The sequence below is a fragment of the Prunus persica genome, chromosome G1, assembly GCF_000346465.2.
Source record: "Prunus persica cultivar Lovell chromosome G1, Prunus_persica_NCBIv2, whole genome shotgun sequence".
NCBI classification, from domain to species: Eukaryota; Viridiplantae; Streptophyta; class Magnoliopsida; order Rosales; family Rosaceae; genus Prunus; species Prunus persica.
The window spans coordinates 43,309,149-43,330,061 of NC_034009.1; the positions used below are offsets into that span (position 1 = coordinate 43,309,149).

A 20,913-nucleotide genomic window follows, 5' to 3' on the forward strand; every position below is an offset into this window, starting at 1 on the left:
ACCCAAAAAAAAAAAAAATACGAACACCTCCCTCTGTAGTCCTCCTCCAATGAATCTCTGATCGGTATGGTGTGGTTTTCGCAATGTCTCGCTAATTTAAATGTATAAATTATGACGAGGATGAGCAAGTAGCGAAGAATCACATCCACCACTGGTCTGGGAAAAATTAAAGAGAAATGGAGGTTCAGAGGATGAGGCAGCTGATGTTGTTATGGTCTAGAATACAAAGCAACCGCGTGGCCCTCGTGGGTGGGAACCACACCGCCGCCCGATTTTGCACCCGCTAAGTATTTTGCCTCTCCGCGCTATTTCTCCCTCTCCCTCTCTGCCCTAACAAAAGTTAATAATTTCTTCTCTCTTTTGTCATCAAAATAAAATCTTTCATATTAACTACTTAGAAATTCTCAAATTTTGCGACAATGGCCATCAACTTGGTCCAAGGTTTCCGCACCAAGGCCCACCCGAAACACGCTGCTTCGATCGGGTTGTACCCGGATGCCAAGTACTTGGTTATTCGGATCCCAGACTCTAGAGCATTGATGATCCTTAGCCGTTCTTTGATTCTGGCACTCTGCATAGTCTCGCTGCCGTGTTTGAATTCCCTCCTTTCAATCGCAACCACTTCTTCTCCTGAAATAACTACCTCTGACGTCATGATCCCCGTTAAAATCGGGCTCCTGCCTTTGATCTTCCGCGACTTGGCCAACGAAGGCCTGTTCAAGAGAGGCACGCATAAGGCTGTTTTCGTGAGCGGCCGCCGAGACGAAGAGGCTGTCAAGAAATCAGAGATCCTCGACGTTAATGAGATGGAGCTTATCGACGCTGAAAAACAAAGCTCAATCCCTGACAACTCAATTGACTTCGCCTTCGTCTCTTCCTTCCCCACCGCCTCTAAATTCCTCGAAAGGACCCTTAAAGTTGGCGGGATCGTCGCGCTTCAGCTTAGCGACAACCCCGCCAGCGGCTTCAAGAAGCCTGAGAACTACAAGATGGTGTACTTGAGGCGGTTCGACGCGACCGTTTTGGCCATGAGGAAGACCGGAAAGGCATCCGCAACGACTTCTCCCACCCGGAGACGGCTCTTCGCCGAGGAGGCAAAGAAGGAAGCCTTGAAGAATCTAGAAGACGTGCTTCTCGAACCCCCAAGAGCCTCGTCCTTGAAATCGAGAAGGTACTTGAAGCGAACAAGGTATCTCCCGGATTTGATGGGTGACTCTCTCGAGAGCTACCCTCGAAGGGTGTTCATAGACGTAGGATTGCCGGAGAAGGAAGGCGGGAGCGGGACAGGCTGGTTCGCGAAGAACTACCCGACCCGGAACAAGAACTTTGAGATGTACAAGATCGAGACGGTGACGGAGGAGAGCTCCGGGAAGGAGGTGGTTCAGACCGGGATGTCGGAGTGGCTGAAGAAGAACGTGAAGGAGGAGGAGTACGTGGTGATGAAGGCGGAGGCCGAGGTAGTGGAGGAGATGATGAACACCAAAGCGATCAAGTTGGTGGATGAGCTTTTCTTGGAGTGCAAGCCACAGGGGCAAAATGGGAATAAGGGTGATAATAATAGTAATAGTAAGACTAACTATGTGAGGAGTCGCAGGGCTTACTGGCAGTGCTTGGCTTTGTACGGACAGCTTCGGGACGAAGGTGTTGCTGTGCATCAATGGTGGGGTTAGACAAAAATGAATAAGTTTTGAGCCGGAGAGAGAGAGAGAGAGCTAGAGAGAGAGAGAGAGAGAGAGAGAGAGAGAGGGGGGGGGTAATGATATAGAAAGCAAGTAAAATCTTTGTTTTGTTTTTATTATTTTTCTTATGCGTCTGTTATGTTGGTGTGTACTAGTTTTATGTATGGACCTGGAGTTTATATATGATTCGTCGTCCTGAAGAAGAAGAAGCTTTCTGCAGAATTATGACGACGACGAAGACCACGATGGGTTTGTAACATGAGGGATGGTTTCAACTGAGAGTTGGAAGGGTGTTCTCCTATTGAACAAACCAAAAGGAAACAGAGATACACATATAGAGTGTGTTGTTGCTAATTCTTTCATTTAATCTTGTACTTGTATATCAATGTGGATCAAGATTCAGAGCTACTCAAAATGTGTATGAATTGGGATCATGGTTACATGCTAGAGAGAAATTTCAAATTCTTCTCAATATATGAGGCACCTATTAAGCTTCTTTATAGTATATATATTCTATGAATTATATGAAAATGATTATTAAGTTTATTATATAGATGTTATATCTTGTGTGGATTTACATGCTCTACTTTCATTTTGCTGATCATATGTTGAAAGAATTTATTGGCTATGAATAATGGCTTTAGCCGGGCTAAGTGTCACTTTTATTGAGATATCTGAATGCAATATGTTTGACTTTCTTCCCCTTCCCCTTGATATATATTTCATTTAATTTGATGAGATTTTGAGTTCAAATTTTATAAACGACAATTGTCAAATTAAAATTTAAAAAGTTATAATTTTCTCACTGTAAATTGTAAAGCACATTTCGAATTCACAAATGAATACGAAAATTGTATCGTTATGTGTGAATGTCTAATTACTCGTTTCAAAGATTGCCTATGCGTTGGCCCATATGTAGTTTAGTACCCAATAATTTTTCCATTCTTTGGCATGACTCTAGCTAGTAGCCTGGTTTGTGAACATTCATCCATAAAAAATAAAACCTTATCAAAGCTCAAGCAGTCACAATCAAAATCAAAAGCTCCAATTTTCTTCCCAAAATTTCCACATAGTAATTATTAACATCTTACACCAGCAAGCCTTATCCTGCTTTTCTTATTTGTCACAAATCACACCACCTATTTTTTGCATCAAAGCGACAAATTTAAACACAGCACAAAGAGACAAGACACACCAAAAAGGCCTAAAAAAACCTAGTTAATTACAATTCTCACGGGCTATGCCCACAACAGAGTTGGCAACATCAAACAAAATCCTGAGGTTCTGCTGCTGCAAGTTGGCTATCACGTTCAGTACTGAGTTCACATTATTAGGCGCAGCAGCCATTGCCAAGCAAGCTACTGACCCTGAGCTGCTGTGAATCAAGCTGTTCTCCAATGGCAATGTCAACTTCAAGCCTGTGAATTGGAACGTGATGGTTGGGGCCACAGCTTCATTGGTTGCAGCAAAACAGGTGTCGAAGGCCCCCAATGATGAAAATGTACCCTTCACTTGTTTTCTAAATTCGTCCCGCAGTGCGGTGTAAACGGGTTGCACGAATCGAGTTATGACCGTACCCGAGTCTATTATGGTTCCAGCTCCTGTGTTCGGGTTGAATGCTAGGAGCTCCGGGGCAATGGGTACGGGAACCCGGCCCACAGTGATTCCAGTGAGGTTGACGTAATACAATGAGGGCCGGTGCGGGTTTCTTAGAAGTGGGGTGGTTCGGATTGATTTGGGTTGGCCTGCTGGGCCAAGTTTAAGTGATCCTGAAAAGTAGTAGGATTTGAAACTTGGTAAACAATATGAAAACACGCCCGAGTAGAGTGACCCAGATTGTGAGAGTAGAGACATGGATCCACGACCCAAGCCCAATAACCCTTGGGACGGGACAGACCCACCCGAGATGGAATTGATGCATCCAAAAGAGAATTTTGGAAGAACATCATTGCCTAATATCAAAGCATCTTGTACAAGGGTGGCAGAAAATGATGAATCTCCACCGTACGATTGATTAAAGAAGCAACCATTGGCTCCAGTAGACCCAGTGGCCGGGCACGAGAGACCCCGGGCCTGGGCACACTCATGCACAGAGCAATCCAACGACCTGTAAGTGGTCGAAGAGTTAGTCAAGAAGGTGGTAGCGGAGCACCCGGTGCACCCGGAACATGGGGCCCAAGCGATGTCATTGCTAGTGTCGAGAACCATGAACATGAGCTGGCCCGGGGTACCGAGCTTGAGCCGGACCACGTAGTTGGCAATGTTGAGGACCTGCTGGCCCGAAGCGATTGGAGCCGAAGTGGTCTTTTGGGCCACTAGGGTTGACAAGTAATTTATCCTTGCAGGGTCTTTGGAGGCCATGTTGAGTACTGTGGTGACCCAAGAGTCTGCCTTGGGTGGGCTGAAGGGAGAGCATTTGCTGTAGGTGGGAATGATGGAGAGGTCATGTGAGCCGTCGGATTGGGAGGCACAAGGGTCTAGGGCTTTGGTGACAGAGATTAAAAGAGCAAAGAAGAAGAAGAAAAAGAAAGGGGTTATCTTCAAGTCCATGACTTTGGTTTGTGTGTGTGTCTTAGGTAGTGAGACCTATATATATATATATATATAGAAAGTTAGATAGGTGGAGTGAAAATTATTGTCGGCACACTAGAATTATTGGCAGTTGAGAATTTATAGGTTATATCCTATATGAGGAAGACTTGGATAATTGTTGGTTTTGTGATATTTTACAATGGAGATGGAAGCATGTGAAAAATTAGCTAAGATATGGGACCAGGGCTAAGAATAAACCCAAAAATGATGAAAATGAAAACCATGTGTCGTTTCATAATAAGGAGGGAGCAAGTTGGAGTGTATCCTGTGGATAAATGACAAAGTTAGCATCAAGCTCTAATTGGTCCAAAGAATGTCCTTACTTTCATCATGTATAATGTGTTAAGGTAAATTCAAGACCGCAAATTCTGAATAAATGCAGTTACATGCAAAACCGTATATGTCATATAAATTCAAATATTTTCTAGGTTGTGAGAGTTCGAATCTAGAACGTCTGAGTTTACAGTTCGTCCCATACTTATTTAAATTAATAATTTTTTATAAACTTTTTTACTAATCAATTCTTGGGATATTAATTATTTTTTGGCAATTAATTCTTGATATAGTCTGAATCCCATTGTGAGTTCCAGCTCATTCGTAATCGTAATTCAATTTTAAAGAAGCCAAGATTGGAGGAGGCTCGGAGATAGTTGGGTGACAGCACCTCAAGATATCTTTTGTTTCTTGTCCGTACATGGGCCCATCCAGGGATCCGGTCGGTCACGGGGCTCAAGAAGACTTTCTTTCTCCTCATGGACCGGGTCCACTCCCTCAAGTTCCAAAAACAGATAGGAATAGGACATGGGGAAACAGGCACGTGATGCCCAACCCTAGTACAGTGAAAGCTTCAATTTGTTTAAAACTACTTCAACAAATTGCAAAATCAACCATGATGAACGAGCAAGTTGTAGACAATAAACAATGGGTAATGCTAGGCTTACTACATTTTTCATATAATATTGGGTACCACCTCTCTAATAGAGGTGGAGCCCACTAATACAATGGAGTTCATCTTTATTAAAGAGGTGGTACGCAATGTGGTATGAAAAAAATAAAAAACTTAGCATTTTTCATAAACAATAGACATCAGGAATTTGTCCTTACCAATGCTTTCTCACACTTACCCAAATATAAAACAATTAAAATAAAATAAAACAAAAGCCTCCTTTATATAAATAGTCAGGCACGCACGAGGGCAACTGTCAGCTGTTGTATAAGTAATCACGGAGATTACTGACACAAACAGTTCGTAAATGAAGATAGGAGATTGAAACTTTTTTTTTTTTTTTCACTTTCAATTTCCAATTTTGCACCTTATGGTTTAGCCTTACGCAGTATTCTATATGGCCACTCAATATCCTGCATCGGTTGTAAGAAGATTGGTGTATGAATTTTTTTAATTTTAAAATAAGCGATATTGAGAGAAAGGAACGTATTGTTCTTAATCACTTGAATTACAAGCCCATTGATATCATCTTTGCATAAAGCTGTACAAATCCAAAAATAAAATAGAAAAAAAAAAAGAACAGATAAATGAAGCTGGCTAAAATGACACTGACTCAGTGAGAGAACCCACCATAGTCACGAGATTTTACTGTTCAATTGATTGCCATAATAAAGGAGAGAGCACAAGACAAGATTGCTTTACAGGCCAAACCAAAAAATAAAAGCGTGACATTGCCAAGAGGCCCAGGACACTAACATTCCACTTATTTAGGGCATTGGTGGACCACAGCCTCCAAGATGTCACAATAATTTCCAACTGAATGCATAATGATTTGGATTTCCCTTTTGAGAGAGAGAGTAGGGCATCTTGAGTTTACAGGTGCTCTCGTGAGTCGTGACCCTTATGAATAAACTTAATCCACAAAGAGCCACGCTAGTTGTGGTGCAAAGATCCAAAGGGTACGTGCATACGACATGGGCAAGGTTGGTTGAGAGTTTTCTTGCAAGTCACCAGTTGTATACGTGTTTTCTCGGTCAATACTTAACCTAGCACGATGAAGGAGACAGACATGTAGTGTATGTAAAGGAAAGAATTACTCGGTTGTACGATCCGACCATACTCATCTACAAACAGAGCCAGAATCTTGTAAACGTACATCAGTTCTCTCCTGTTTCGCAATTTCCGATTCATCCAAAAAAATGTCTCTCCTGTTCCGTTTCGCAATTTCCCAACACTAAATAAGTCTGATTTAGAATTTTCCTTTTCTTGTTTTTCCCTTGCATCAAACTCCAATGTATTGTTACTACACGGATTCTTGACGAGCTTGCTTCAAAGAAATCGTATTCTAGTATTGCCAACATCAATACTCAATGCAGAGATCTTAAGGAAGGAACATAACTGGTGCGGGTAAATAACATCTCAAGGAAAGCAACTCCATAGCATATCTTAAAACATCATCTGTTACTTTTACTTTATTGCTACTCTTACAATATTGAATATTCACAGTTTTTTTTTTCTTTCAACGAAACCAAAAAAAACTATCTTGCTGTAATTTCCTCCAAATATTAACACAGCGTGAAAAGAAAATAAAAGACGGTCGAGAAATGACCTTAGATTGCAACAGCACACTCAACATAAGAACAGCGCCTCCCAAAAACACTCCATATTAACAGCTGATCTTGATCAGCAGTTGCACAACAGGAAAACAGATGAACTGAAGCTGAAGCACAGATCAAAAAAATAGATGAGTTCCACCGAAACAAAACTAGCCATATATAATTTCACAAATAAGGATGTCAAGTAACAAGTGAGGTATGGCATAAAAACAGCACAACTATGGTTCATAATGAATGAAACATCTGTATATCAGGTAAGTAACCTCTGGCCGGAAACATGTTCTAAGAGAGGGATAGGAACTTCTAAGAGTGAAATACAACCTATATGCATCGATTTCTGCCTATGAAAAGCACACAACATTACTGCATTAGTCCTTTGTAGTTCCACAAGGAGCGCAAAATGACCATATAACTTTGGTACTACTACAAAGTAACAGTACAAAAAAAAAAGAATGCTGAACGGTATTTAAGAAACTTCATCAATTTGATGAAAGAAATGTTGGTAAGTATTTAAACAAATTGCACTACATCCTGATTCTACAATTTAATAATTATCACTCTGCAATAGGTTCTTAGCAGCTGGTATGAAGTATTCAATGCCTGAACATCCCTGTAAATGGAAAACCAGAGTCTTGAAAAGGTCATGAATTTATGAATACAGAAGAAAAAAGATGAGAAAGGAAGAAACCAAATTAAAATTTGGTTCAATGCAGCCACACATCAAGTAACCCAACCTCACGTCGAATTTATTTAGTTCTTTATTATCAAAACCTGTTCTGACCAATAAAAATCAGAGGTTTATTTTAGCTTTCTTCTTAATACCTCAGGTAACAAACAGTACTTAAGAACCAATAACTGACCCATAATGCACACAAGTGTCATCTCATTTAAGCAAATAAGCATCTAAATATATTTGGATTGCAATCATGACTTTCAAATAAAACATAGCTTAAACCATCCAACCTATATTTAACCTTGTTGAACGCTGAATATAACCATACACCAGTAGGGAAACCTAAGCAAGAAACAGCCATAGCAGATTACGCACAATTCACTTTCCTCATTCATCATCCATACATAACTTACTCTAAGATGTATCATGAATCCCTGAATTCTACAGGTTTAGCATGCCCAATGCCACAAATAAGGCACCATGAGAGTGCCATTTATCCTCTAATTACTACGGTGTCAATCTCCCATCTTTGATGCAAGGGTGATCATCTTGAAGTAAATCAGCTAGGTTGATAATCGCTGCAACTTGCATGTACTTTTAAATTACAGGAGACACTCCATTCCATGATAGACTAATAGCTTAAGAGAGCACAGGTTCTAATAAAACTCTCAGAAACCAATTGGCTAATGAGAAATGAGTCATCTATGATATTTCAGTTTCCAGGTTCCCAACTAGATATATCTGTCAACCTTTCCAAAACTATCCATCTCTTGATGGATATGCTTCTGCATGGGATCTTCCAATTAGAACACTGATGACAAACCTAGGGTCGGTAACTCACCATGTGCTTAAGTCAAAATGTAGGAATAATTCATTTTAAATCTGATAATGTGTCCTACCAGAGTATAATTCATTTTAAATCTGATAGCATGTACTACTACCAGAGTATAAATGTTGTGAAACTCCTTTAAATAAAATAGTCGAAGCAAAAGTCTGAATCAAAGTCATTTGATTTAAAGGAAAGAAAAGATAGACCTAGTCCTTAAACCTGATCAGATGGTACATACACATCTTGGGAACTTAAGACTGACCAGATTCCAGAGCAAATTGAGACTCAAAAGAGCTCAAAAGCACAACCACATGCCCTCACGCACAGTGCATGGATAATGAATAACGGTCAAGATTATATTGCAATGATAAAACATTCTGTGCAAGCATCTTGCCACAGCATGGACAGCTTTGAAGAGTTTATAAGTAATGGAACATTAAAAAAGAGTTATTTATTTTTAAAAACGGAAGAAAGAAAAGCTAAAGGAAAACAAATGAGGATGAAAATGCTGCTAGAGATTGGTCATAGAATACTGAGATGCATACCTTTTCTTATCAGGAAGCCACCTTTCCCTTGATGATGATGATTGGACATTGCACATGGTTAGCGCAATAATTGCTTACACTTCCCAGAAACATCCTGTGTGCACAGTACAAAAAGTGAATGCTGCCATGTTTTAGCAAACCGAAGGAGTAGAATGGACGTGAATCATACTTTTATCTCACTAATTGAAGTTACGGTCTACAAAGAGGTAGTGGGTCTAGTGACTCTTATCTGTTTAGTATCTTCTCCTGGGCTGTAAATCTCTAAATAGTTTACATGACCCATATTGAAAACAGAAGAAACCAAAGACTCTAATAGTAAACGAGTAATCCTCTTAAGTTCAAGCCTACCATCACCATGTCATACTCCTCTCATCTGACACAGTCAGAGGGATGAAGCATGTGCATCCAAGGTAGCAACTCTAGAAGGAAAACATGTTGCCGACAGGACTCTAAACACTATAAGGATAGTCCATTACACAGAAACATGAAAGCACAAGCTTGCTGAAATAGTTTCCATAGCACATACACCTCGTAGAAGTGTTCAAGCTCATCAACTTCTTTCAAGATAGAACTCAGACATTTATTCAATGACCCTTTGATAACCCAGCTGGAACCCTACTGCCTATGGTTCTCAAAGACCTCAAGGTCCCTCCTTCAGCAGTACTCTTGGCTCCACCATATTCAAGTAGTAGCTCTAGACTAGTTATATGGCTCCTATGTAACATTATGGTGCCAATGTGTAGTTTTAGTCGTTTCATTAAATCTGAAAAGAAACAAAATAATTACCTTTTTAGAGGACCAAAAGCTCTGGACCCCATGACAAGCAAATCAGCATGCAAATTCTCAGCAGCTTCACCAATTTTCTCCTTCGGATCCCCAACAACCACTTGGGTTTTCACATTCACCTACGCCCCAAGGGCCAAGATAATATTTTTCAAAACAAAAATTGAAAAATTGAACCCTCCAATTAAATCAGGTCTTATGTCTTATCAGTAAAGCAACAGGCTTTAAACCCTGAATAAACCCAAACCTTCTTCTCGGAACAAATCCTCAAAGCGTATTCCAATATGGCCTCCGTGATTCGCCTCTGGTGCGCCTCGATCGCAGCGTTGAACGCAGGCACCTCCACATCGCCTAAACCAATTTTATCGAGAGTTAATTCATTAATTTCAGGCCACCAAAAAACAAGTCTATGAATTCATTGAGTCAAATGCAAACGGTGGATTGTGGTGGTGATTGTGGGGGAAAAGGGATGGAACTTAACTGGGCCCACCGAAGGGAATGGCGGGGGGGCTGAGGCCGGCGGCGATGGACGGCGGAGATTGGACGTGGAGGACGACGAAGTGGCCTGCGGAGGTGGTGGAATCGGGGGCAGGGGATCGGAGCTTGAGGTTGTCGAGGGCCCAGCTCAAGGCGTTCATGCTCTCCTCGCTGCCATCGACGGCCACGATCACGCATCCGAGGTTCCCAGCCATGAATGGTTTTTCAACTCAAAATTGACCCGCGATGGCTCTAAAAGGAAATGTTCACCTTCTACTCTGATACGACTTCCAGTCCCACCAAAATTTTCAGTCAACAGAAACAATTTCATTACCATTTTTTAATTACCAATATTTATATAATAAATTAGTAATAAAATATCAATATATTGATGAGAGAATTTAATTCAAACTTGATGCACAACACAACAGGCTGGTACGTTATACAGAAAACTTTATCCGTAGAAACAGAAAAGTATTCATTAGAAGTTCCTGGGAGAAGATGGTAAGTATTTTTGTATATGATGAATACATTTCTGTGAAGGAAAATGCTAGGAATACTAACTTTAGAAACCCACTTGTGTACCATCTCTTTAATAAGGCGTTGGACCCTTTGTATTGGTGAGCTCCACCTCTATTAGAGAGATGGTACACATATTGGTATAGTTGGTCTCCCTAGCATGACCCTTATTTCAGTGGTTTGCGTTTGTTCAGGCAAGAAAATTCTCACTCGGTCTTTCTGAAATGTGGAGAATAGGCGGTTGAACAAAAACAAAGAGAACCTAAAGGCATCATCATCCGGCCATGATCCGATATGCAGAAGCTCGACATGCGAGTTCAATGACACCATTGCAGTCAAGCATAAGGGACATTAGAAGTGAACATCACAGGTCCCTGGAAAAATAATTTCATCTTCTTCCTTTCAGGCTCCATATTTCGCCACTGAACAATGGCCGTATACAAAAGCTATTTGATAAACCCTAAAAATGATTAGCATCGATGCACATTATGATTGACGAGTCACAATTACTCTTACTCTCCTGCAGAAGGTGTGATCATCAACCCTGTAGTATTATTTTACAAGCAAAGCTTCTAAATTGCGTTCAACCACAAAACCTAAAAGTATAAAGTTAGCGAAAGATCAAGCATAAAAATGAAGCATCCACATCCATAAACATGGACTAGTATCACAGGTAATTTATGAAACAACAAATAAATTAAAAGCTTGCATGCATCCATAGCCATAATGCATAGTATTAGCATACAAAACCCCAACTCTCAACGTTTAAAGGTCCAAAACTTAAGCCTCTAAATATAAATTCAAACAATAAAAAACTAGGTTTGATGAGGGGAAAATTTAACTGACAACAGAAACCAAACAGAGAAGCTCTCTAATCAAAATGGGGAATAACTATGCTTTTTTAGGCACGAAGCCCCCTATGTAGACTGACCATGCGAGTTGAAGTATCCTGAGATCCCCTTGAGGCTGAACCAGTCTGATAGCCAGTCCTCCCTGATCCGGCATACGCAGCATCTTGATAACGAGAGTTTTGCCCTGAGCCTCGGTACTGACCTGCTCGGTCCCTAGAATACCCACCACCAGCATTTTGGTTGAATGATCTGCCTCCAGTGTTGTATCCGGCACGCCCACTGCCACCACCTTGCCTTCCTTGATTGAAGGACAAGTTGTTGTCCTGCCATCTACCACCCCCAGCAGCTGTTCCAGTAGCATAGTCCTGGTTGTCTCTACGCCTTTGAGGTAGATCTAACCCACCACCACCTATCCTTGCTTCTGTTGCCCTTTCATTACTTTCTGCAAGGATTGCCAGCTTCTCAGTCAACTGGAAAGCTAGAGCCTGCAACCTAGTCTGCTCAATGTCATGGAAAACGATGCAACGTGTTGGCTGGTCCCAACTTGCAAAGAGCTCTTCATTGACCATCATCTTGCTAACAATGCTATGAATCTGGGCCTCTGAAAGGTCAAACAACTTGGTGAGTTGTTCCAAGCTCAGAGTCTTATAGGATGAGGAGTAGGTGAAAAGGTAGGTCCTCAGAGCTTCTTCCTTGATCTTAGCCTTGAGCATCTCAAGAACATTCTCACGGTTCGGGAGGAGCTTCCAAACATCAAGAGAATTGATGACATCAAAGGCCTTTTGGAAGTCACCTTTGCCAAGTGCCCTGGAAGCTGCCATCACATGGTCCCTTACATTTTCTGGGGGGCCTGTGAATGTTTGCTTCTCACTCACCTCAAGCAACCTCCTGAATGTCTTACTGATCAGTCTGCGCTTTGCATCATGGATGTTAGCTGCCATGTTAGGCACTTCCAACAGCATGGCACATATCAAATGTACTGCCTCCAGGAGCTCAGGGTTTATATGCATATGGTAAGGCATTTGTCGTCTCCTCTCCAGCCTTTCCTGAAAACAAAAAGAACAAAATAAATAAAATAAAATACAGGGATGAAGGCAAAGTAAACTTAAAACAGTAATACTATAGTCTGCCAAAAAGAAACTAATTTACTCTTCTAGGTCCCCATTTTCTACAACATGGTGGCAAAACCATCCTTTATTATTAGTTTCAGCTTTTCAGAATGCGAACCATATGTTTTTTCAAACTGTTTTGCTCAACTGAACTATTTCACTGACTTGTTCTATCAAATTCAATTGGTTAGTTTCACACGAATTTTTAATATTATGCCACACTGCAATCTGAAAAATTGCAGCACCACAGGCATTTCAGATAACACACAAGGCAAAAATACCATAAAAGTTATAACTCACAGAATCAGGAAACCCAAAGAAGGTACAATGTTAGTTAAGACCACAAACATTATATCTGCATTTTAATCAGCCTGACCAGACCTAACATAACACATCATCTTACACGAGTATTACACGAGCAATAATAATGCTAAGAGGTTAAATACATCGTAAATAGTCACCAAAAAGGATACAACTTAAATGATTGGGTAATATTAGTAAGTGTCACCAGCATATTTGTCAGGAAAAGCAACTAGTTGCATACTTGGTCTAACAACTCCTAGTTGCAACTTCCCAGATCTTATTGCAAGGTGCATATAGAAATACAGAGAATATAACATTCCGAATTAATCAGCTATTCATTGATAATAGTTTTGGGGATACTAAGATTCTTCTATCATTTTCATCATACATATAACCATCAGCTATTTATTTGGTTGTTGAAGAACAATGTCAAACATATAACCATCAGCAAGTTCTGCAAAAACCCAACAAAAACCTAAAAAACTAAAATTCCAAACTTGTGGATATTTCTTTCACATAATCTACTTGTGCAATTTTGGTTGGGTATTTACAGGGACAAAACAGTGGCTTCAGATCATATAGGGAGTAAGGATGATGCTATAGAACCCTGATCTACCCCAACGTTTTCCCAATACTCTCACGTGGGTTTGGTCACACAATCATACGGGTCGTGCTCCCTGTAATTGGAAAAGAGTTGGGTTCTAAAGCATTTTCCTAGAAAGTAATATGCGCACAAGCATATAATATAAAAATATATATATATATATATATAATACTAATAATAATAATAACCACTTGGAAAAACACAACAGAAGCACTGGCATACCTGTTCTGGAGTTTTCTCATGATATCTACTTTGTGAGACACCTTGTGCAAGCAACTCTTTTACTCTTCCACCTGAATATAGTTCAGAAAGGCAACTATGCCCTTCAGTAATTAATCCACTACGAAATGCACACAGACCAAGTTGTGCCATGGCCCTATTATAAAGTATCTGAGTCGAAATGTCCATCTGCTGAATAATATCTTGCAGGTGACTCATTAGCAGCAAGTCACGGGCAGTGCAAAACTCATTCCGCAGAGCATGGTGGTAAATATCACAAAGCATTGCACGAACTTTAGTCCTATCATCGCCATACTTGTATATGAGGGAAACCAAAATATCCATCATTGTCCTGCTACTCTCTGAAAAGGTAGGTTTTCGAGGAACCAGCTCGGGAATTACAATAAATGGAGATGGACCGCGACTTTCCTCTGCCGCTTTAGGCTCTTCACCATTATCGCTCTCTCCCGTCTGCTCAGACAATTTTCTCATGGCATCATAAACTTCCTGTGGCTTATAATAAATGAGTTCAACCCGCCTTAAGGCTACCTTGGCAGCAGCTTTGTAATTACCAACTCGTTCTAAATAATCTTGAACATTTTGAGCTAGACACAAAAACATAGGCTCATCCCTAAGTCTTTCAATGTACTCACGAGTATGGGGATCAATGCACTGCAAGCTCTTGAAAAACTCAGTATCTATCCTTTCTAAGAAGGCCACCAAGTTTCCCCAGACCCTAATTGTCCCATCATAATCTGGTCCTTTCTGGGATTCATTCTCATCAGGTTCCACCATGTCATCCACCGTAATGTTAGGATACTTCACAAGAATATCAAGTATAACTTGCATATTCTGCACGCACTTCTTCCACACATTTATTGGCATGTGCCCATTGAGACCAGGATTCACATCAAACTGAGCAGAAACAACACTAAAAAATATCTCCAGCTTCTGTGCAGGGGTCTTAGCAACCTTTGTCAAGAAGGTAAGCTGCTCAACCTGCTCAAACCTTCCAGTTCCCTTCCTTCCCCGAGCAGCCACAACCTCTTTAAATTTCTTGTTAACTGTATCCCATGTGATCTCGCTTGGGTCCTTCATGAATTGCCTATCCATGAGCTTGTCTTTCTTACTCATCTTCTTCTCCCAGCCTTCATCAGTTTGGTCATCCTTTTCATCTTCTTCTTCATCCCCATCATCATCACTATTTGACATTACAATATCAGTAGGATCCTCAATTTCAGAAACAGATCCGTCGTCTTCTGAATCCTCTTCTGCTTCCTTATCGTCGTCACTCTGCTCAGGATTCTCCCTATACTTATTAATCAATTCCTCGTACTGCTTATTGTTCTTCTTCAATTTCTGCTTCATTGAGTTCAAGGCCTTGGCGTTGCTACTACTCATCTTCTTCTTAGCATCCTTGTTTGCCAAAGCCTGAGCCAAAAAGTCTTCCAACAAAACAAGCGCTTTTATGTATAGAGTGGGTACTTTAACAGCCTCTGTAATACGCATGACCTTCTCAAGTTGCTTATTTATCTTGTCAAAGCTCTCTTGCAAGCTAACCCAGTCATTGATATTCATGGCATTCTTCATTTGGTGAACAGTTGCCGACAATTCATCAAAGCGCTTGTCTTTCGCTGATCTAACGACACGCCTTTCATCATCAGGGTCGTCGCTGTCACTTTGATTAACCTCAAGGTATCGGTTTCCGACTGGTTCAGTGGTAGCCTCACCACCTGTATTTTCAACCTCCTCATCATAGTCACTCTCCTCCTCCTCTGAGGAGCTTCCAGGCTAAAATAACACACGAAGCAAAAATAAATACAAGAAATTCAGAAACACTGTGCTTTTAAGATTTCACTCTAAATATAGAAGAAACCCAAATTACATTACAATATTACCTGGGTCCAAAAGCGGGAAGACATTCTCTCGTATAAGAAAACCGCAACAAGTCAAGAAAAATCACAAGTATCTGCATTCAGCAGGAACATAAAAAGATATTACTGTAAGATAGCTAACAGACCAGGCCGAAATAAAAATACACAATTTTACAGCATAAACACGAAAAACTTGGGTCATATAAAAGAACAAAATTTCTGTTTGGTTTCCCCGAAACCAGTAGGAAATTCGGCTTAGAACTTATCTTCCTGTTCGTTAGTAAATCAACCTGAGGCATATTTTCAAATTTACAAAATCATATGAATCTTGTACTAAACCTAATCGAGAGCGAGAGCAAATTAACAGAATTCGTTAACAGAACAAAAAAGATTGCAGATGCTTCGCTTCGTTTTTTTCGCTGAATAAACAGATTTCAGATTCAATTCGCTAAACAGATAACGATCTAAAACATATACAAATAAAAATAGTGTGTAGTTGAAGAGGAGTTAACGACTTACGGTGGATGAACGAAGCTCTTGTTGAAGCTTTCGTAGCGGAGCTTCAATGGCAGATGCGGTGTGAGAGGAAATTAGAGGGAAACCGGAGACGGCTGAATAGAGGGTTTTAGACTCGACACTCTGTTGGAGATAAAATAGAGTCAATATTAGGGCTGACTACTGAGCCTCGAACGTTTCCTTTTTTATTTAGGATGGGCCGAAGTTTGTATTGGAACCCATCATTTTTCTTTCCGCACCCAACAAGGTTTTCTAGATAATTTAAATCCTGAATTTACGCTTGTAAAAGTTTTTTTTGACTCTCTGGGTCTCTTTCTTCTAACTAGCCTGATCTATGACCGACAACTTCTCTTGTTTGGTGAATTGGATTATATGGTTGGACTAGGATTTCTGGACACAACATAATATGATCGTGAATTTTATGAACTTTAGCGATGTCACGTTTAAGAAATAGCAAAGTAGAGTGAGAATAGCTTCATTTTTGTATTTTTATATTTTTTAAAATATAATATTCTTACATAACATATGAAGTGATTTATTTTCGTCATTGTAAGAGCAACTCCACCCATTTGTCTTTAGCTATGGCAAGGGGGGAGCTAGGTCAGCCACTATTCACGTGAATAGTTGTTGCCCTTGCAAATAGTATTTTGTGTTTCTACCCGTTGTCATGGCTAAGGACAATTACTATTCATTTTTTTGTTTTTTTCACAAATTTTTTTACCTAAACAATTAATTTGGATAATATTTTCGAATTAGATTTTTGGGTTCCTACATGTCAATCTTTATTATAAAATTCATATCTCATAATCGGAAAAAAAATTCGGATAAGATTTTGAAAAAATAAAACTTGAAAGTGAAAAAAATATTAAAATAGAAAGCGAATAATAGTTGAAAGAGACGAAAATGTATGAGGATTTGGTGTTAAAAGTAGAGAGTATTGGTTGGTATTTATAGAAAAAAAATTCATTAATTTTTGGGTATTTTTTAAAAAAAAAATTCTAATTTTTTTCATTATTTTATTGCACAAAAATTCGATGCCGTTAGATTGGAGGAAAAAATCCGATCTGAGAGCCCAGACAACGCCACGTGGATTCTGGCTATGGGCGGCACTGTAGCGCCATGACGTCAGGGCGCTGACATCGTCCAAAGGCTCCAAGTCGGGCCAGCCTCCCCTTAGGGCCAACCCAGTCTGCTAGGATCCACCTGTTGTCCGGGCAAGCCTCTGTTGCTGGAATCACTTTTTTGGCCCAAACACCCCCCCAGCCTGCGCCCCAACCTTACCGCTGGAATTGCTCTAAGAGATGTTACTAGAGTCCCCAAATAAAGTTTTGTTGAACTTTTGAAGGGAAAATATGGAAGGAAATAAGTTTTAAAGGGCATTTAAATAAATTAAATATATTCTTGTCGGTCTGCATGTGATTATAAAATAGATCCATAAGGATCTGATTTGGGTCTTTTATTTATCCTATTCAGGCACTGCTGGATAAGCCCACATAACCTTAGATGTATTTCACTATGTCCAAATTGAGGAATTATTTTGGGCCTTTAGGCCCTTATCTTTTATGAGCACTACAGACTACCACAAGTTTTTCTTTTATAAATTTTTTTTTATACAAGCGATATTGAAAAAGGAGAAATCAAATTTAAGACCTGAGATGTAGGGTAAATACTCTTAACCAGTTGAGTTATAAACTCCTTCTCTATGAAAACGGTTTTTAGTAAATCTATGAAAGCAATTTTCAAATAAACAATAAAACTAGGCGGAAATTAAATAAATCAAAATTAGATTTAGGAAATGTACTAGATTTCTTTTTTTGGGGTACTAGTTAGCTTTAGCTAGTTTTATTCCTATACTTCCTTTTTTTTCTTTTTTTTGTCAGTTCTTCCTATACTTCCTTGAAATTGCTTTGGACTTTTAAAGCAAATTATAACCATGTGCAACAAATAACAATATTGCTAATTTATATTTCGTAAAAATTGCTTCGAAGTTGGACGGAAAGTACATTCCTTAACATTATTCCTGTAATTTCAGGAAGTTGTGATGATTTGTTGAGGTTTGAATCGTTGATTGATAATAGAACAAGGCCATCATTGCTTATTTTTAGGATTTTTTATTGAAAATATTGATAACATACTAAACTCACACACACTACTCGAATGCTATGATTCGAATTCAAAACTGTTTATGAGGAAATAATTGCTCCAAACCGCTACATTAATTGGTCATTTGTTTTATTGTTGTTTTTAGAGATATTAAGTTGAAAGAAAAACATTATTAATACTTTCTTGTTTTTATTTAGCAACCTATGTACAATATGTAGGGCCTAACATGAAACACGCATTCCTCTTTTTATTGAAAGCAAGGAGGAGGAAAGATGAGAGAGAGTCGTAATGCTTGGGTTGGCTAACAAATTAAGGACCGCACATTTTTGGGCATAACCTTTTAATGATGCTTTCTGATAAAAATAACCTTTTAATTGTGCTTAGGAAACCTACTTTTCAATTTGTAGAGTAGATGATTGGTTGGGGAACTAATTATGTGTAGACAAAACTACAGCTAGTTAATTACGAGTTGATTAGTTTATGAACCAACATCTCAAAGTTATGCTTAATTGTAATTTCGCCAAATATCAATAGATTGATTGCCTATCTCTTCTGGTATTCTAAATTGTACAGTGGCGTAGCCATATGCATGCCTGGAGTGGTCGTGCCCCAACCTACATGTGGCTCTTTGTAAACTTAGAACAATTTGAAGCTATCATGGAAATTTTCAAACCAAAAAAAAAGTAATGTAATGCCCCCAACTAAGCTATTCATACCATTGACCCTCCATAGATTGTTTCTCTATACTTCAAACCCATGAACACCCTTATGACTTTTGGGAATTTCATTCAAGTGAGAGCCAATAGACTTGTGTGAGTTTGGTCTGAATTCCAAACTCAATTCTACATAGTAACATTAATTCCAAAATTTATTTCCATTCTCCAAAGAGAAAATTATGCTAGTGATTCTCTTACTTTCATATTCAACAATTGCATAAACTTCGAAACAATTGCTAGTGCTAGTGCTTGTCTTATTTTCATATTTAACAATTGCTTCAACTTTGAAACAACAACAATTCTTTTCTTGTAGCATATGCGGACTAGGATTCTTCCTTGTCATGTATCCCTTGTCTTTTCAGCTAACATTTTTACCCATAAAAGGACATTCCATCTCCCACAAGGAAAAAATTACCATACCATAAGAAAAAATAGGACATCGACCCCATTAGTCAAATATGAGTTTATCATCTTTGAACTTTTGCCATTTTTTAAGCTTAAAAGTGGACTTCTAGATCAAGTTATCCATTCATCTAAAGCGTTAGGTTCGATTTTCCTTTCCTAACATCGATCGTGTTAAAAAATATATATAATCTAAATTTGGGTTGGAAAAGCTTATTTGTGAACCCAATTTTGACATTTACCGGAAAAATTACCATATGGAAATAAAAAAAATGGGACATGGTACCCATTAGTCAAAAATATGAGTTTATCATCTTTGTATTTTTGCCATTTGTTGAAGCTTCAAGCTTTGAATATAATTGCAGTCCAAATAGTCAAGTAGAGCCATTAATACTAAAGAAAAAAAGAAATTTTGTGCTTTACCGACCTAAGCGCAGGCCCATTTATTATTCTATGCGTTTCACGGGCCATGCTTAGTCCAATCCTACTCAGCTTTGAATTACAAAACATCTGGATCTGGTTACACCATATTTATACTGACCGACCAAGAAATCTAAAATAGAAAAATTCATAGCTTACATAGTTAATATTTTTATTATTATGTTGCATTCTGACACAATTTGTGAAAAACTGAAAATGGAAATATGGCTTCTCAACGCTATCAAAGGCTATAATTTATGCCTAGTTGCCTCATCTGTTTTACACCATGAATAGCCACTTAACTCAATTTAATTTTTGTTTTTAAAAGTAATGTCTTCTTATTTTGATCAGTAGGTGAGGATTCAAAATTGGAATATCTTCCAAATTTTAGAATATAATTACCTAGTGATTTGTTCGCTTACTTGGTACATGTATTGAAATTATTTTGAACATTGATTTCACTTATGTTTACATGAGAAATCTGAGTTTTTATAAATCCAAATTTTCACATATGGAATAAAAAATTATGTTTGTTCCATATCAAAATACGTAGTTCAACTTCCAGAATTCATAAATTCCTCTATTCCAAGTAAGTAAACATGCGATAGATACATTCTTATTTAACATATATTATGTTTCCGAATTACGAGTTAATTCCTTCAAGTATGTACACGTGATAAATGTGATAATATTTCATGTTATACTTGAATACAAGAGGAAAATCTGAATATGCATTTCCCTTTTGAGGATTAAAGTGATTAAAAATAAAACTCAGATACACACACTCAATTATAATTTGCAACTCAAACGAATCACATAACATTTGATTTGAGTTCACAACTTATAAAATCATCTTTTACTATTATGTTTTTTTTTTTCCAGGCTTTTACTATTACGTTTGGGTCATTTGAAGATTGTCTATTTCAACCAACTCATACCTATAGGAAAGGCAAATTACTTGTGAAATGCCTAATTCCCACAACCACAAAATTGGAATCTCACTCACTATGTATGGCAAGTATCCAAATTGGTGAGTGAACCATCGCCCTCAGATATAAACCAGCCACCACCAACCAATCTCCACCGTTGGATCTCCTTCTCACCCCACTTTCCTCACGCTCACTCTACCCTTTAATC

General features: G+C 38.9%; 4 protein-coding genes across 5 annotated transcripts; 1 reads left to right on the top strand and 3 right to left on the bottom strand.

The window, feature by feature from the left end:
- Window positions 342–2,155, top strand: LOC18788675. Its single transcript, XM_020556057.1, has one exon. It carries the CDS (start codon window positions 420–422, stop codon window positions 1,668–1,670), a length of 1,251 nt encoding a protein of 416 aa, XP_020411646.1. The 5' UTR covers window positions 342–419; the 3' UTR covers window positions 1,671–2,155.
- LOC18790018 (aspartyl protease AED3) lies at window positions 2,703–4,261 on the bottom strand. The gene has a single exon (XM_007222103.2). It carries the CDS (start codon window positions 4,227–4,229, stop codon window positions 2,898–2,900), a length of 1,332 nt encoding a protein of 443 aa, XP_007222165.1. The 5' UTR covers window positions 4,230–4,261; the 3' UTR covers window positions 2,703–2,897.
- Window positions 6,630–10,464, bottom strand: LOC18791733 (universal stress protein PHOS34). Of its 2 annotated transcripts, none has more exons than XM_007223525.2 (5): window positions 10,145–10,463; window positions 9,911–10,014; window positions 9,667–9,785; window positions 8,881–8,974; window positions 6,630–6,937 (listed from the first exon to the last, which is right to left on the bottom strand). In XM_007223525.2, exons 1-4 carry the CDS (start codon window positions 10,353–10,355, stop codon window positions 8,890–8,892), a joined length of 519 nt encoding a protein of 172 aa, XP_007223587.1. In that variant the 5' UTR covers window positions 10,356–10,463; the 3' UTR covers window positions 6,630–6,937; window positions 8,881–8,889. The 2 variants fall into 2 exon arrangements, with proteins under 2 accessions (XP_007223587.1, XP_020411621.1); XM_020556032.1 differs by lacking the exon at window positions 6,630–6,937 and adding an exon at window positions 6,967–7,443 and having other exon boundaries at window positions 10,145–10,464.
- LOC18791812 (eukaryotic translation initiation factor 3 subunit C) lies at window positions 11,353–16,302 on the bottom strand. Its single transcript, XM_007225278.2, has 4 exons — window positions 16,139–16,302; window positions 15,644–15,714; window positions 13,749–15,536; window positions 11,353–12,556 (listed from the first exon to the last, which is right to left on the bottom strand). The coding sequence occupies exons 2-4, from the start codon at window positions 15,665–15,667 to the stop codon at window positions 11,561–11,563; spliced, it is 2,808 nt and encodes a 935-aa protein (XP_007225340.1). The 5' UTR covers window positions 15,668–15,714; window positions 16,139–16,302; the 3' UTR covers window positions 11,353–11,560.

Bases quoted from the DNA above. Each gene is read 5' to 3' on its own strand.
- LOC18791812 (XM_007225278.2), bottom strand. From the start codon at position 15,667: ATGTCTTCCCGCTTTTGGACCCAG. The intron at 15,537-15,643 runs GTAATATTGTAA...GTGTTATTTTAG, and splicing joins CTTCCCGCTTTTGGACCCAG to CCTGGAAGCTCCTCAGAGGA. The intron at 12,557-13,748 runs GTATGCCAGTGC...TTTTGTTTTCAG, and splicing joins ATGAGAAAACTCCAGAACAG to GAAAGGCTGGAGAGGAGACG.
- LOC18790018 (XM_007222103.2), bottom strand. From the start codon at position 4,229: ATGGACTTGAAGATAACCCCTTTCTTTTTCTTCTTCTTCTTTGCTCTT.
- LOC18791733 (XM_007223525.2), bottom strand. From the start codon at position 10,355: ATGGCTGGGAACCTCGGATGCGTGATCGTGGCCGTCGATGGCAGCGAG. The intron at 10,015-10,144 runs GTTAAGTTCCAT...AAATTGGTTTAG, and splicing joins CATTCCCTTCGGTGGGCCCA to GCGATGTGGAGGTGCCTGCG. The intron at 8,975-9,666 runs GTAATTATTTTG...CTGTGCACACAG, and splicing joins GCTTTTGGTCCTCTAAAAAG to GATGTTTCTGGGAAGTGTAA.
- LOC18788675 (XM_020556057.1), top strand. From the start codon at position 420: ATGGCCATCAACTTGGTCCAAGGTTTCCGCACCAAGGCCCACCCGAAA.